At 38.0% G+C, this 12,358-nt stretch overlaps 1 protein-coding gene across 3 annotated transcripts in view; it reads left to right on the plus strand.

Moving 5' to 3' along the window:
- Positions 1-12,358, plus strand: part of FANCM (FA complementation group M) — a 78,357-nt gene that overhangs the window by 41,300 nt on the left and 24,699 nt on the right. For all 3 annotated transcript variants that reach the window (XM_030007380.1, XM_030007382.2, XM_030007384.1), the window contains 3 exons: positions 416-650; positions 6,343-6,500; positions 7,115-7,267. In XM_030007380.1, the coding sequence (XP_029863240.1) occupies positions 416-650; positions 6,343-6,500; positions 7,115-7,267 (546 nt within the window). The remainder of the gene's footprint in view (positions 1-415; positions 651-6,342; positions 6,501-7,114; positions 7,268-12,358) is intronic.

The following is a 12,358-nucleotide window of genomic DNA, read 5'->3' on the forward strand; positions in this document are numbered from 1 at the left end:
AAGAGCTTAGTAGCTATGTTTTAAGGTATACATTATCAGATTTTCAGTGCAACCTTATTGCTTTGTTGTTCTCATCTATGTCCTTTGTTCCTTTCCCCTCTCTGCTATGGTTACCATAATGTGGAGCCATACTGCAAGTCTTGAACTTGCAGTTCAAGAACTTGAACAAGCAGTCACACTGACCTAACTGATGATATTCACAGAAGGGGGAATATGGATGGCGCTCAGGGCCTTGCTTCATATTTTGTTTTAGTTGTGTTTTGGGAAGAAAAGAAAAAAGAAGAAAACCAAAAAACACCTTGATGATGGAACATTAAATAATGTGAAACCCCACAGACACTCAGGTGTTCTTTTACTTTTGATCAAGTTGTGAAAAAACAATCCAACAACATATGACTTGTCTTCTCTTTTACAGACTTACAATCAAAGTCAGTCTAACAAAAGGAGCATCCACAAAGCTATTTCAGGAAACAAAATGCTTCATTTCTACCAGCGTAGCCCACGTATGATTCCAGAAGGCATAAATCCAAAGTTGCATAAAATGTTTATTACTGCTGAAAAGTATGAACCAAGCAGTTCAAGAATGCTTTCCAAAGAGAGAAGGTCTAGTTCCCTCCAGCATAAATCTGCTCTCTTTTCCTGTGTCACTGGTAAGAGGATTATGGTGTTTTTCTAAGCACTGCGTAAGCTGCTATCTCATGTTGTTATATTACAGCATATCAAAACTGCATGCTCACGAGTTTTGGGGTCTCTAGCAAAAGTATAATTTCTGTCAGCTGCAGCCTTTTGACTGTGATACTGTGCTGACTGTGTCTTTGATTCCTCATCCTTTTCTTTTAACAACCTCAAATCACAGTTTTGTCCTCAAATATCCATACTTCAAATCAGACATTTGTTTCATCTTTCTCCATAGAGCTTCTTATGGAGTCAATGACTGAAGGTCAGAAACTCCAGCTACAAACAGAAGGGGCAAATGTTAATGATGTCTTGTGAAGACTTCTGATATACCTAAGTCAGGTGGCATAATTGTCACTTAAATGTTTAGTGATAATTCTATACAGAATCTGGTTTTGAGCTTTAACAGTCAGGCTTTATGTTTTTATTAATACAAGAAAAGTATGTCTTGTACCTTTGTAAATGACAATAAAACAGAAATGCTTGAAAACTAAAGGAATTTGAGGGGAGGAAAAAGAGAAATCAAGGGTAGGATATTAATGAATTGCACACACCCTTGGAGGAAAATTAATCTAAAAAGAGAAATGTCTCTTTAGCTGATGCAGTTACATAGCACCAAAATGCTCAGTAAACTGAACAAAATTATAAGATGGGAAGAAAGAGCTAAGTTTTGTAAATACTTGGAAACTGTCATGCTCAATCTCTTTGGTTAAGTGCCTTCTGTAAAGACCAATAGCAACTTCTTGAAAGAAGAAATTCCTAAAGGCCTTGGGAAACTTTGTATTTCAGTATCTGAGTAGTTAGACTTTAGAGTTAGTGGTTTTTAAAATGCTTTTGATTACAAAAATTCTTATTATCAAAATCTACATCTGATCTCTTTCCACACACCATCCAGGGCAAACAAAAGGCTGACCATAGAAAGGGGAAGCAAGCTATGAAATCAGGCAGAAAAAAATCAGCTTCCCCTTTGGCCTCCAAAACAGTTCATACTATCTCCCATTTTGCAGGGTAGAAATGTAATGGGGAAGAATTAGTATCAGTAGAGAAATCTGTACATGCCATTGTCAGCCCAGACTCTTTGTAAGTATGGATGTGCTGCAGACACAGCTGTGACACAGTTGTGATGATGCTCCTGATCATGACATTTCCCCTTATGCCTCTGGAGCCTTCTGTAAGGCATGCTTATCTGGGTTTTGTGCACAACCCAGGTGGTGGCCAGTGAGGAAAACCAAGGATGGAATAAACAGACACAACTTGCAAGAAAATAAGCAGAGCAAAACATGGAAGTAAAATAATCATTTTGGAACGTTTGGAAGCCTGTCCTAAAAAATAGAAATGAGAGGCAGTAAGTGCATAAAGAAGATAATATGCTGAACACATTTCCTGCTGAGGGAATAGCACTTCAAAGGCTGTAATTACCAGGTTCCTTTTGTGTGAAATAGGTTAGCAGCTGCCACAGTTGAAGTACATAGTGTGCATGGAGGTCTATCAGTTGCTGAAGATGAACATGATTGACTGCCCATCTTGCAAACAAGTGTTACATGAGCGAGTTATTGAGCACCAGCTTTATGTGTTGAAGTTCCCTTCATTACTGTATGAAGCAAGTGGCTGTTTCTGACTTTAATGATATTCAAGATAAATCTCAAAAAGAAGAGAAAGTCCTTTATTTTTTGCATTTTCTCCTCTCCTTATTTCAGTGCCCCCTTCCACATTAGAAAACTGAAAAAGCTAGCAGTGATGAATAAGCCGTATGCGTTCTTACTTATGCTCTCTTACTTTTCATTTGTTCTTGAGGTTCAGTTGATCTTCAGGTTTATCCATGGAAGAATACACGTGCACAGAAATTGCACAGAAATTGCAGTATCATGGGCAGAAGTATTGTAGTAATTTCAAGCATTCTCCTTCTTTTCTTGTCAAAATTAAATTGTTCTTCTTAAGTTGATTCAATTTCTATTAATTTTGCACTATCTTTCCACTTCAGAACCTCTTTCATAAATTTTGTCTGTTTGTCAATACCAGAAGGAGGACACCTTATTCTTGTCTTGCCCTATCACTAACTGTGTTCTTCAGTTGTATGAGCTTTTCTTGAAAAAGCACAGCAACAAGAGCGAAAATCCCATTACTTGGCAGTCCTCTTATATTGTTTCTTCCAATTTGAGATTCTTTTCTCTCTGGGTTTTTTGTGGGGGGGGGTGGTTTTTTTGTTTGTTTGTTTTTTAAAGAGCTTGCTGAAATTGAGTAGCATACTAGTAAGTGCAGTAAAATCAAAAAACATTTAAGAAAAAATAGTTTTGCGCTTAAAATGTTTTCGACTCATTGGACAAAAAAAATCTCTGAACAGATATCTTTGGAGACAGCTCATGTGTTTTATACTCATCTTTTTTTACTTTATAAAATGAGAAAAACTATCCCACAAGATAATTGAAAAGGTGAAAGTGCTGAAAGATCTGTATGATCATCTCTAACATTATTATCTTTGCAAGTTCTCTGCCAATCTTCCCACTCTGTGAGAGGTATGAAACCACAACAGGCATGGCAAAAAATAGCTAATGTGCATTAAAATGTGCTCTTCCTGTACCTGTTGTTCCTGGTAGCTGAATGTTGTTTTAAGCTATCAATAATTTGTTTTTCTTTTTGCATTGCATTTATCTAGATGAAATCTCACTTTGTTAATTCTTCTCCTGGTTCTTTACAATTACTCTACTCCCCCCTTTTCAGGTTGTATCAATTTTGAGTTGTCCATAGCTGTGTTTTTTGTTTGATTTTACAATTTCACATTATTTCTTTAATTGCTGTTTTTATCTTACTGATGCGAACTTCTTTTACTGTCTTTTTCTAAAATATACTAATGCCTTCTTTAGTCTTTAGACCTTTGTGGGGTTTTTTATGCCTTTCCAGTTGCCCATGCCTTTTAATGTACTTGTGGCAAGGACTTTGGATGGCTGATAAATTTTCTGAGTTCATCTCCTATTTGAATTAAACTTGCGTAATAATACACATTACCTTCTCGAGTGGTTGTCAGAAAACTGGAAATACTGCAGAAGACTGCTGTTTTCAGTGTTTATTTTCTTTGAAAAAACCTAGTTAATCGAAGATGTGTTTATGCACATGTACTTTACTTTCTTAAATTCATATTTCTCATCCTGACAATACCCGTGTTGCGGGTTACACCTTTCATTGTTTTCAGGTGATAGCTACACAAAATTTTCCTAATAAGGTGATGGGGTTTTTTCCAACTTATTTCAGCTACACCTATTTTGAGTTATTTTTTTCAGCCAGTGACATGGTTTCTCCAAAATACCAATTGTATCTTCTTCTCTAGTCATGCCTGTCCCAAACAAGCTGCTTGTGCTTTGTATGGGAGCATTAATATCAATTGTACTGGCCAAAAGTGACTTCAGCAGCAATATTGTGCTTGTTGCTTTACCTGTAATTCTCCCCTGTCCACTTCCCTCTCCCACATACACACACTTCTGGTAAAGGGAGCAGTATTCTGTGCTGGCAGTGAATAACTTCTTAAGTAAACCAGCAAAACCTTTAGACAGTTGAAGTTTCTTTTCCACCAGCAGCTTTCTTCATAGTGAGAAGAGGGACAGTTTATAGTCAGAAACAGAAGGCCCAGAGCTTTGGGAAGTATCTGTTACCAAATTTTGCCAGCTGCTGGAGGCCTTAATGCCTGTATAGTGTTGCACCATCTATTACTTGGGCAGATGGTATTGCAGGATCCTCTTGTCTTTGTCAGAAGGAGTTGTCCTCTAGAGCTGTAACACAGAGAACTAAGTCATCTGTTGTTCTTGGTGTTTCCCTGGACATGTCTGGATGGCAACAGTTCATCACCTGAGCTGCTCAGGAAAGTTCTGGTACACTGTCTGGACAATCATCTTCAAGAGCAAGAGGGAACCCAAACTAGATTTTTTTGTCTACGAAGTTTTTTGCTGGTGCCCACTTTTTCCTATCTAAAAACTTGCTGTTTGAAAATGCATTCTTGGTTCCTTGGTAGGCCATCTTTTTGCTTCTTGGTTATGAAGATAAGTCTTAAGTGAGGCAGTAGAAGTCACTTTGGAATGACCAACAGCGTTAGATTTTGGTTACAGCTGAGGACTCTTTCTGGCCTTTCCTTTCTACCTTGTCCAGGCAACACTGTCCAGAACTCCGTGCTAATCCAAGATTGACATATTCTGTCTTGGTGTGTGGGTGCTGGATATTAACTGCTAGAGCAGACCTAATACTTAACTGTTCTTATAAACAACAGGAAAGGCTGTGAGATATGCCTTTCTGATAAGTGTTAGTAATTTTCTTTTCCTTCAGGTCTCTCTTTTTTCCTCCTCTTCTGGGTCCTTGAACTGTGTGTTGGCTATAAAAGAGTGTAATGTCTCCTAGACTTGAGTCAAAAATATTTTAGTAGCACTATTGATCTTCTGGGGTTTTTTTTAATGATGGCCTTAAACTTCAGTGTTGGTTAGCTTTTTCCAACTGTGAAAGACTTTCTGAACAAGACTTGAACCTAGTACTCTGAACTCTCAGGGATCTGTTTTTGAGTCTCTAATCAACATTGTCACACCATCCTGTAGAGACACAGTCTCTGGCAATTGTAACTTGAGAGGATTGAGGGATACAGGCAGATTCCTCCCACGTGGCATTAATTCTGAATAGGGTGTTGACTGCAGATTCATCCCAAATCCTGTCTGTAGAGTGATTGTCAAATTAACTTAATTATTTTTCTTCAAGCTTCATACATCTGGGCTAAAAGCAATCACATTCTTAACGTGCTCTTAACACTCATTCTTTGGATGTTACTTTGCTATTCACACTGATGACTGTTTTGAGGGATTTGGCATTTTTTTGGATAGTGGTGGTATCAAGGCTTGCAGTCAGACTGCCAAAAATGACTCCATTTCCTCTTCGTCACTGGAGTGTAGTAGCTTAGAGCCAAGCACCACCAGGGCCTTGTCTTCAGCAAGCTGCCATATGAGCACTTCGGTTTTATCTAGCATTGGTGCTCACAGGTGCCCTATACTTCCTACTTGCGGTTATGAGTCTGAATAAAACTGATGAGCCTCTTTTTAATTTCTCTGCTCCTGGGGAATTTTCATAATAGTTTTGTTTCTGTCCTCTTATTCATGTGCATGACCTTAACAGAGGAGATTAATTCAAAAAATGACTAAAAAATATTTTTGTCATAACAAATTAATGGTGCTTTCCAGTATTTAAAGAGTAACTATTAAAAAAAAAAAAAAGAAAGGGGAAGTTTTTTCTTACCCTTAAAAAGCACAGTTATTTGCAGTTTGTTCCCCAAGGTCTTTAAGACAGATGGTTAGCAATTCGAGCCATATGATTTCCCTGTTTGCTATACTGTCATCAGGGCCTGTAGGTATTTGATAGATGTATTTCTCTCTATTTATATCTGTCTGGCTATCTATATCTTTGTATCTTTGTGATGCCTTCCCCCAAAACAATCATTTCATAGCTAGATTTATCCATAAATCTAACATACAACACTGTTTTTATATTTGTTTCTGACATCAGATTCTCTACGTCTGGTTTTGCTTGTGGCACAGAGAAAGTATTTTTTCTTCTAGTTGGTTTCATACAAAGTTGTTTTTATTCTGTGTATCCTTTTTCTTAGAATAGGTAACATTTTCTTGTTATTGTTTTTCTCCCCCATAGACAAAAAGCAAATACACGGTCACGAGAGCTGGTGTCTCTCGCCTGAGGAATATGAAATATGGGACAGACTTTACAGGATTAAGGAAAGTGATGGAGTAAAGGAACTGATAGTGCCTCAAGTTCCCTTTGAAACCTTAGAAAACCTGGAAGAAATATCAGTGAGTTTAACCTAAATGTAATATTTCCTTTGACACAAGTCTTAAAGGATACCCCGAGTAACAAAGTTAACTGTGAATTTGAAGGAGGTCTGTATTAAAAATGCAATTTTGGGAATTATATGTAGGGTTTTGAGGTTAAGAATTTAGGAATTAGGTGTTTGAAATGGGTCTTTGAGGTTAGGTCTGTAAATTAAAAATGCATTAAAAAGTCTTTCAGTTCCATTAAGTTCCATTCCTATTTCTAAGAATTCCATGCAGGATGCTGTATTCATGATGGTATTGTATCCACGCTTTTTCATCCCCGAGTTTATATAACTATAAAAGTGTTACTGAAAGAAAACCTCAGGTTTTACAAGCTCTTTTCTGATTCAGAGAAAAAATTTGGAGCTTTTGTGTCATTTCACCACTTAAAACAACTGTCTTCCATGAAAAGCCATGACAACACAAAGCATGGAATTGTTTTTATTTTAGACCAGACTTAAATCTTTGTGATAATGTTTAGATACTTCTCTGCATTCAGAGTATTTATTGTCCTTGACAGAGAAGCGGACATTGGTTTTGCTAAACAATTTCTTGACTAAAATCTCCTTGCCAATCTTAATTTCAAACTGCAGAAGCATGAAGAGGAGGCAACTCATGAACTTTCTTTGTCTGAATGGAGAATTTGGCAGAATCGTCCTTTTCCCACATCTATGGTTGATCACTCAGATCGTTGTTACCATTTTATCAGTGTTATGGAAATGATAGAACTGATGAGACATGAACAGGTAAGGTGTTTACATTTGGCTGGCTGTAAACATGCACAAGTATTTAATGCACAATTAGCGTATTTAAAAAATGATGAGTGCTTTAGTTTTGTCTGATCAGCTGAAACAAAAAGTGGGGAAGTGTTTGCATGGGGCTAAGTGGCTAAGTTAGGCATTGTGAAATGAATACTGTATATTTCATTTTGTTTCAAAATGTGTCCCACTGGTATTCTGTAATTCTTAATCTTTTCCATGGAAGTTGTTTAAAAACAGTTAGTGTTTCCCTACGCAGGAAAAAAACCTACACCCATAAATCATTCTTTTTTTAATGGAACTGAGTATCAATTTTTTACAAAAAGTCATTAAATACAAGAACTGTATCTGTCAAGGAGCAAAGTCACCAAGAGAGGTATTAGAACTGTTGCAGAGTGTAACAGGAATTGGAAATAATTTTGTATCGTGTATGTACAGCAAATTCATCCCATAAAAATGATGCAGGAATGTATTGCATGTTTTAAGGTGGTTGTGTTTTGAGGCTTTTTGGTTTGTTTTCTGTGAAAGCTTTAATTAAAACCTAATTGCTCGTAAGAATTAAAGAATAAGAACAGGGCAGTCAAACAAACATGGATGAAAACCATTTGGGAGATGAGAATTTTGTTTACTAAGAGTTATGGATAGCAGATATGCCTTTATAATGAAAGGCACATATAAGAGAATGAGTGTAGAGGTGGATCTGTTGACAGTACCTGAAGACTTCAGTTGTTCACCACACTATTTTTTCCTCTGGTTTAGCTCTTCTATGTTCCACACATACTGCTTTTTAGTGTGTTGAAGTTTTCTAGGTCATCAGAATCTGTTGCTAAGCGGCCAGAGTTTCCTGAATAACTAGACTAATCAAGGAAGAGAATAGAGACATTGTAGTTGTACTCCTTGCTAGGAAAGTGTATTAATGGGAAGTTGTAAATAGACTTTCAGAGCTAAGATAAGCTTTTCCACTTTGTCACAGAACAACGGCATTCTTGACTTCTTTGGGAGTCTGTGTTCCCAAGCTAGGGTCAAGAACACACTGCCAGAGAGAGAGGACTTTGGGGAGAGTTCAGGTATAGAGCGTTGAAGGAAGTAAAGAGGTAAAAAAATGGTTAAAAAATTTAGAATTGCTCTTCTAATTGAGGATTTCCTTCCCCACCACCAAATCAGGCACTTGAAGTATTTGTGACTTAAGTTCCTTTTGTGAAAGTGTATTAATACCAGAAGTCTGTTCAGGTTCCCAAGCACCTTCAAAATTGTAGATGCTAAGCCAACATCTGGCACCCTTAAGATAATTTACAGAGCAAATTTGTTAGTCACCAAGCAAGTCTTCAGTCTTCTCCCCCAAACTCTGCCAAAGTAGGTGCCAAAAATTATAAGCAAAGCAGAGTGTCAAATACTTGCTTTCACAAGTAAGCTTTTACAAAACTTTTACAGAGGTAGGTCTGCCTACTGTCCCTCACAGGAATGAGACAGCCCAGCTCATCTACCCCTGCTCTGTACTGTGTGGTGAACAGAGAGGATGTCCCTTCAACAGGTGGGACCCAAAACTATGGCTTTTGACATTGTGGTCATCACTTTACATTTTGCTTAGCTCTGCTGATGACCATCCAGCGTAGGCAGGGTGTGTAGTGCTGCATTCTCTGTGTAGTGCTTTGCTCAGAAATCATGCTGCTCTGTGCCATAATAGCACATGGGCTCTCTCCCCAAGTACTTCAGAGCAATCCTGCGTGCAGCAAATTGCAGTGCCGCAAAAAGTCTGCAAGCAGTCTTGGAAAATGCTGGAAGATCTGCATCAGAAAGGAAGGGATACAGCTATTAATTGATAACAAGTAATAAACAGTTGGCTTTCACTATTTCTAATTTAACAGCTAAATGTCAGCTTAATCATGGTACATTGTAAGTAATGCTCTTGCAGTCAAAAGACTGGGACTGCCTGTTATCTCATTCAGCTGCCTCCTAGCTCAACATTTCAGGCATTATCAGGATTGATTTCCAGCCAGCTTTCTCTGATCTGTCTTAACTAGTCTTAGGTGGAGACACTGAACTTCTTCCTCATCAGTTAGAGGAGAAATCATAATTGAATGTTACTGGCATGCTGAAAACACCTTCTAACGACTCCACTGAATATGAGAGGTTACAACATGACACATCACTCCACCCTGTTGAATTCTAGAGAAAAATAAAAGCACTAGCAGTAACTCTGGCCACATCTGACAAGGCAGGAGCTGTAATCGGCACTGACACCCGTTTTTTAAACTTCAGTGGTTGTTGGCCTCTTTCTTATATCTAAACCAAATTGTCAATGTTCAAGGACATCAAAGCTTCACCATAACTGTTTCACAAAAAGCAAAGATGCAATGTGTCTTAATTTATTTTGTCAGCACTGACAGTGATTTCTCGTATGTGAGTTTTATTAATATTTTCTTAAGTCATCCTTGACTTCTCTAAAAGGCATTGCTAGTCTTCCCAAGACAGGATATGTTCCCACTGAAATTCACCAAAGAGAAGGGAAGTGAATGATGTATGTTATCTTTACAGTGGAATTGCCTTGGAACAGTCACTGCACTGTGGCAGTCCTTACTCATCAGGTAGATTACACCAGCAAAAACTTGTTGCCCTGCAATTCAGAAGAGAACAATCTTCCATATTGCTAACATGAGAGCACATGTGAGTGGGGGGGAGGTGGTTTTGGTTTCCTGTTATTACCAGTCTTGTCCTCATTCAGTCTTCCTACAGCTTCAATTCTGGTGAATCAGAAAATGCATACGGAGAAAAATGGGTATAATTATACAGTAAATCAGACCAAAGAACCTTTCGGTGTAAAATATTTTTTTACAAAATATCTCTGTTCTAAACCATTTCTGTCAGTGAATGCTGCTTTGAGGGCCATCACTATTAACGTACAGCAGTTCAGTTTGGACCTGTGGAGCTCTCTGGTCCGGTTCAGGGCCCATGTACATCAGGCAGCTGGGCCCTCAACAAGTCAAGCCTTCAGGATCTCCAGGGCTGGAATCTTACAGCTTCCCTGGGCCCCTGGTTCAGTGTTTGATCATCCTCACAGTGAAAAAATTTCTCCCAATATGTAATTGAAATTTCCCTTGTTTCATGTTGTGCCCATTAACTCTGGTCTTGGTGTACCTCCAGGAAGCCTGGCTCTGTCTTCCCTCTGCTCTTACACTAGATAAAGATGGTAATAAGATCCTCTCTTCTTAGGACTGAATAGAGTTCCCTTGTCTTCCCTGTTCCAGCCCTGTGACAGTTTTGGCCGCCTCTGCTAGACTTGATCCAGTCCAAGATATTTCTTGTACTGGGGGCCCAAAACTAGACTAAGCACTCCAGTTGTGGTCTTGCAGACAATGAACAGAGGAGAATAATTGCTTCCCTTGCCCTGCTGGTGGCTGTCTTGCTAATGGAGCCTGGGTGCTATCGTCTTTGTTGCCACAAGGGCACACTGCTGTTTCATTTTTCTGTTGTGAGGTTTCTGTCATCCTGTTGAGGACCCTCTGGACAGCTGCCCTGCCCTCAAGCATGTCACCTGCTTCCCTTCGCCTGATATCATCTGCAGACTTACTGAAGGTGCACTCTGTGCTGTAGTCAAGGTTAGTTATAAAAATTTTAAACACCAAAACCCTCTGAGAAACACTCCTAGCAGCTAGCCACTGTCTGACTTCATACCAGTCCTCAAAACACTTCAGTCATGGTCGTCCAGCCAGTTTTCCACCCACCCTTATTGACCACTTCTGTGTCAGAAGCCTTGCTAAAGTCAAGGTAAACAACATCCACTGCACTTCTCTTGCCCACAAAGCTGGTTAACATCTTCATAAAAGGCAGTCTTGAATTCTTCATCCCTATCCATTCTGTATGCTTGTTGGGATATTCTCTTGAAAGCTTGAATGTTTTCTTACTAGTTTGATTAGAAGTTTGTACTTTAAACTTAAAATTAGAACAAATATAACATCCATGTGTAGCACTCTAATTTCACACATTTAGATTTTCCTTATGATATAATATTCCCAACACTATTGCATATAAAATTGTTCGCATCAGGATCTTTCAAAAATCAAGCAAGCTTTTCTAAAAACTGGTTATGCCACATTGCCCATAGCTAGACCTATGGGGACACACGGATGGTTTACTTCAACAGTAACCACTACGCTGATTTCTTTTTTTGTATTGTTAGAAGAAAATATTAATTAAAAATGCAAAAGTAGAGCAAAATTAAAGAAACTTAGAGATTTATAGGCAATGTTTTGAATTTCTGCACACCTACTAAGGTATGTTTATATCGATGGGTATATCTTGGCTGTATTCCTGACTCTGATGCTCTGATGACTCTCTCACTTTGCTTTACCATGGTGTTTAGATGGGTTTTGAAATTGTAGGAAGCACTGTTATTAAACAGTAGGATAGCATAAAGGGATATTGCTCCAGCCTCTGGGAAATTTACCTTTAACAGAAATTAAGCCTGTAAAAATCTACCTAAAGTGTTAGTCTTATATGGCAAATAAGTGGATGGAAACAGTAATTGTTTTAGCAGCGGCTCAAAGGTTTTTGCATGTATGTACTGTACATCCAAGTTCCTACTATAAATATTCTATTGCCAAATATACCACTGCTAATCTGTCTGACGTTAATTTACAGTTCTTAATAGCAGAGGGATTTAAGATAAATAAGTCAAAGCTATTTCCTTAAATAACTGAGATTGATCTTCAAACCACAGTTCTATTGATTATTTTCTTACCGATGGTTAAAATACAAAACCAGGAAAATCATTATTTTACTATTAATAACCAAATGATCTGGAAGTTTCTGATGAAACTAATTATTTCTTGGGAAGAATCTCATTTGGAGATTAGTAATAACTTAATATGAGCCAGCTCAGGAGGTATTTGTGTGTTCTTTGTGGGTGTTTTCTTTTCTATTACAGAAGAAAGCTCAGGAGTTCACTGATGTGTAGCTTTCCTTTCCTTGTACTCATTCAATGATTCCAAGAAACCTCCGATACAGTTGTGTTTTGCATAATAGATTTAAAGAAGTCAATTAAAAGGCTTAGGTATTTTTAAATAGATGAAGTGAAAATGT

Source organism: Aquila chrysaetos, chromosome 2 (genome assembly GCF_900496995.4).
Source record: "Aquila chrysaetos chrysaetos chromosome 2, bAquChr1.4, whole genome shotgun sequence".
In the NCBI taxonomy this organism is placed as follows: Eukaryota; Metazoa; Chordata; class Aves; order Accipitriformes; family Accipitridae; genus Aquila; species Aquila chrysaetos.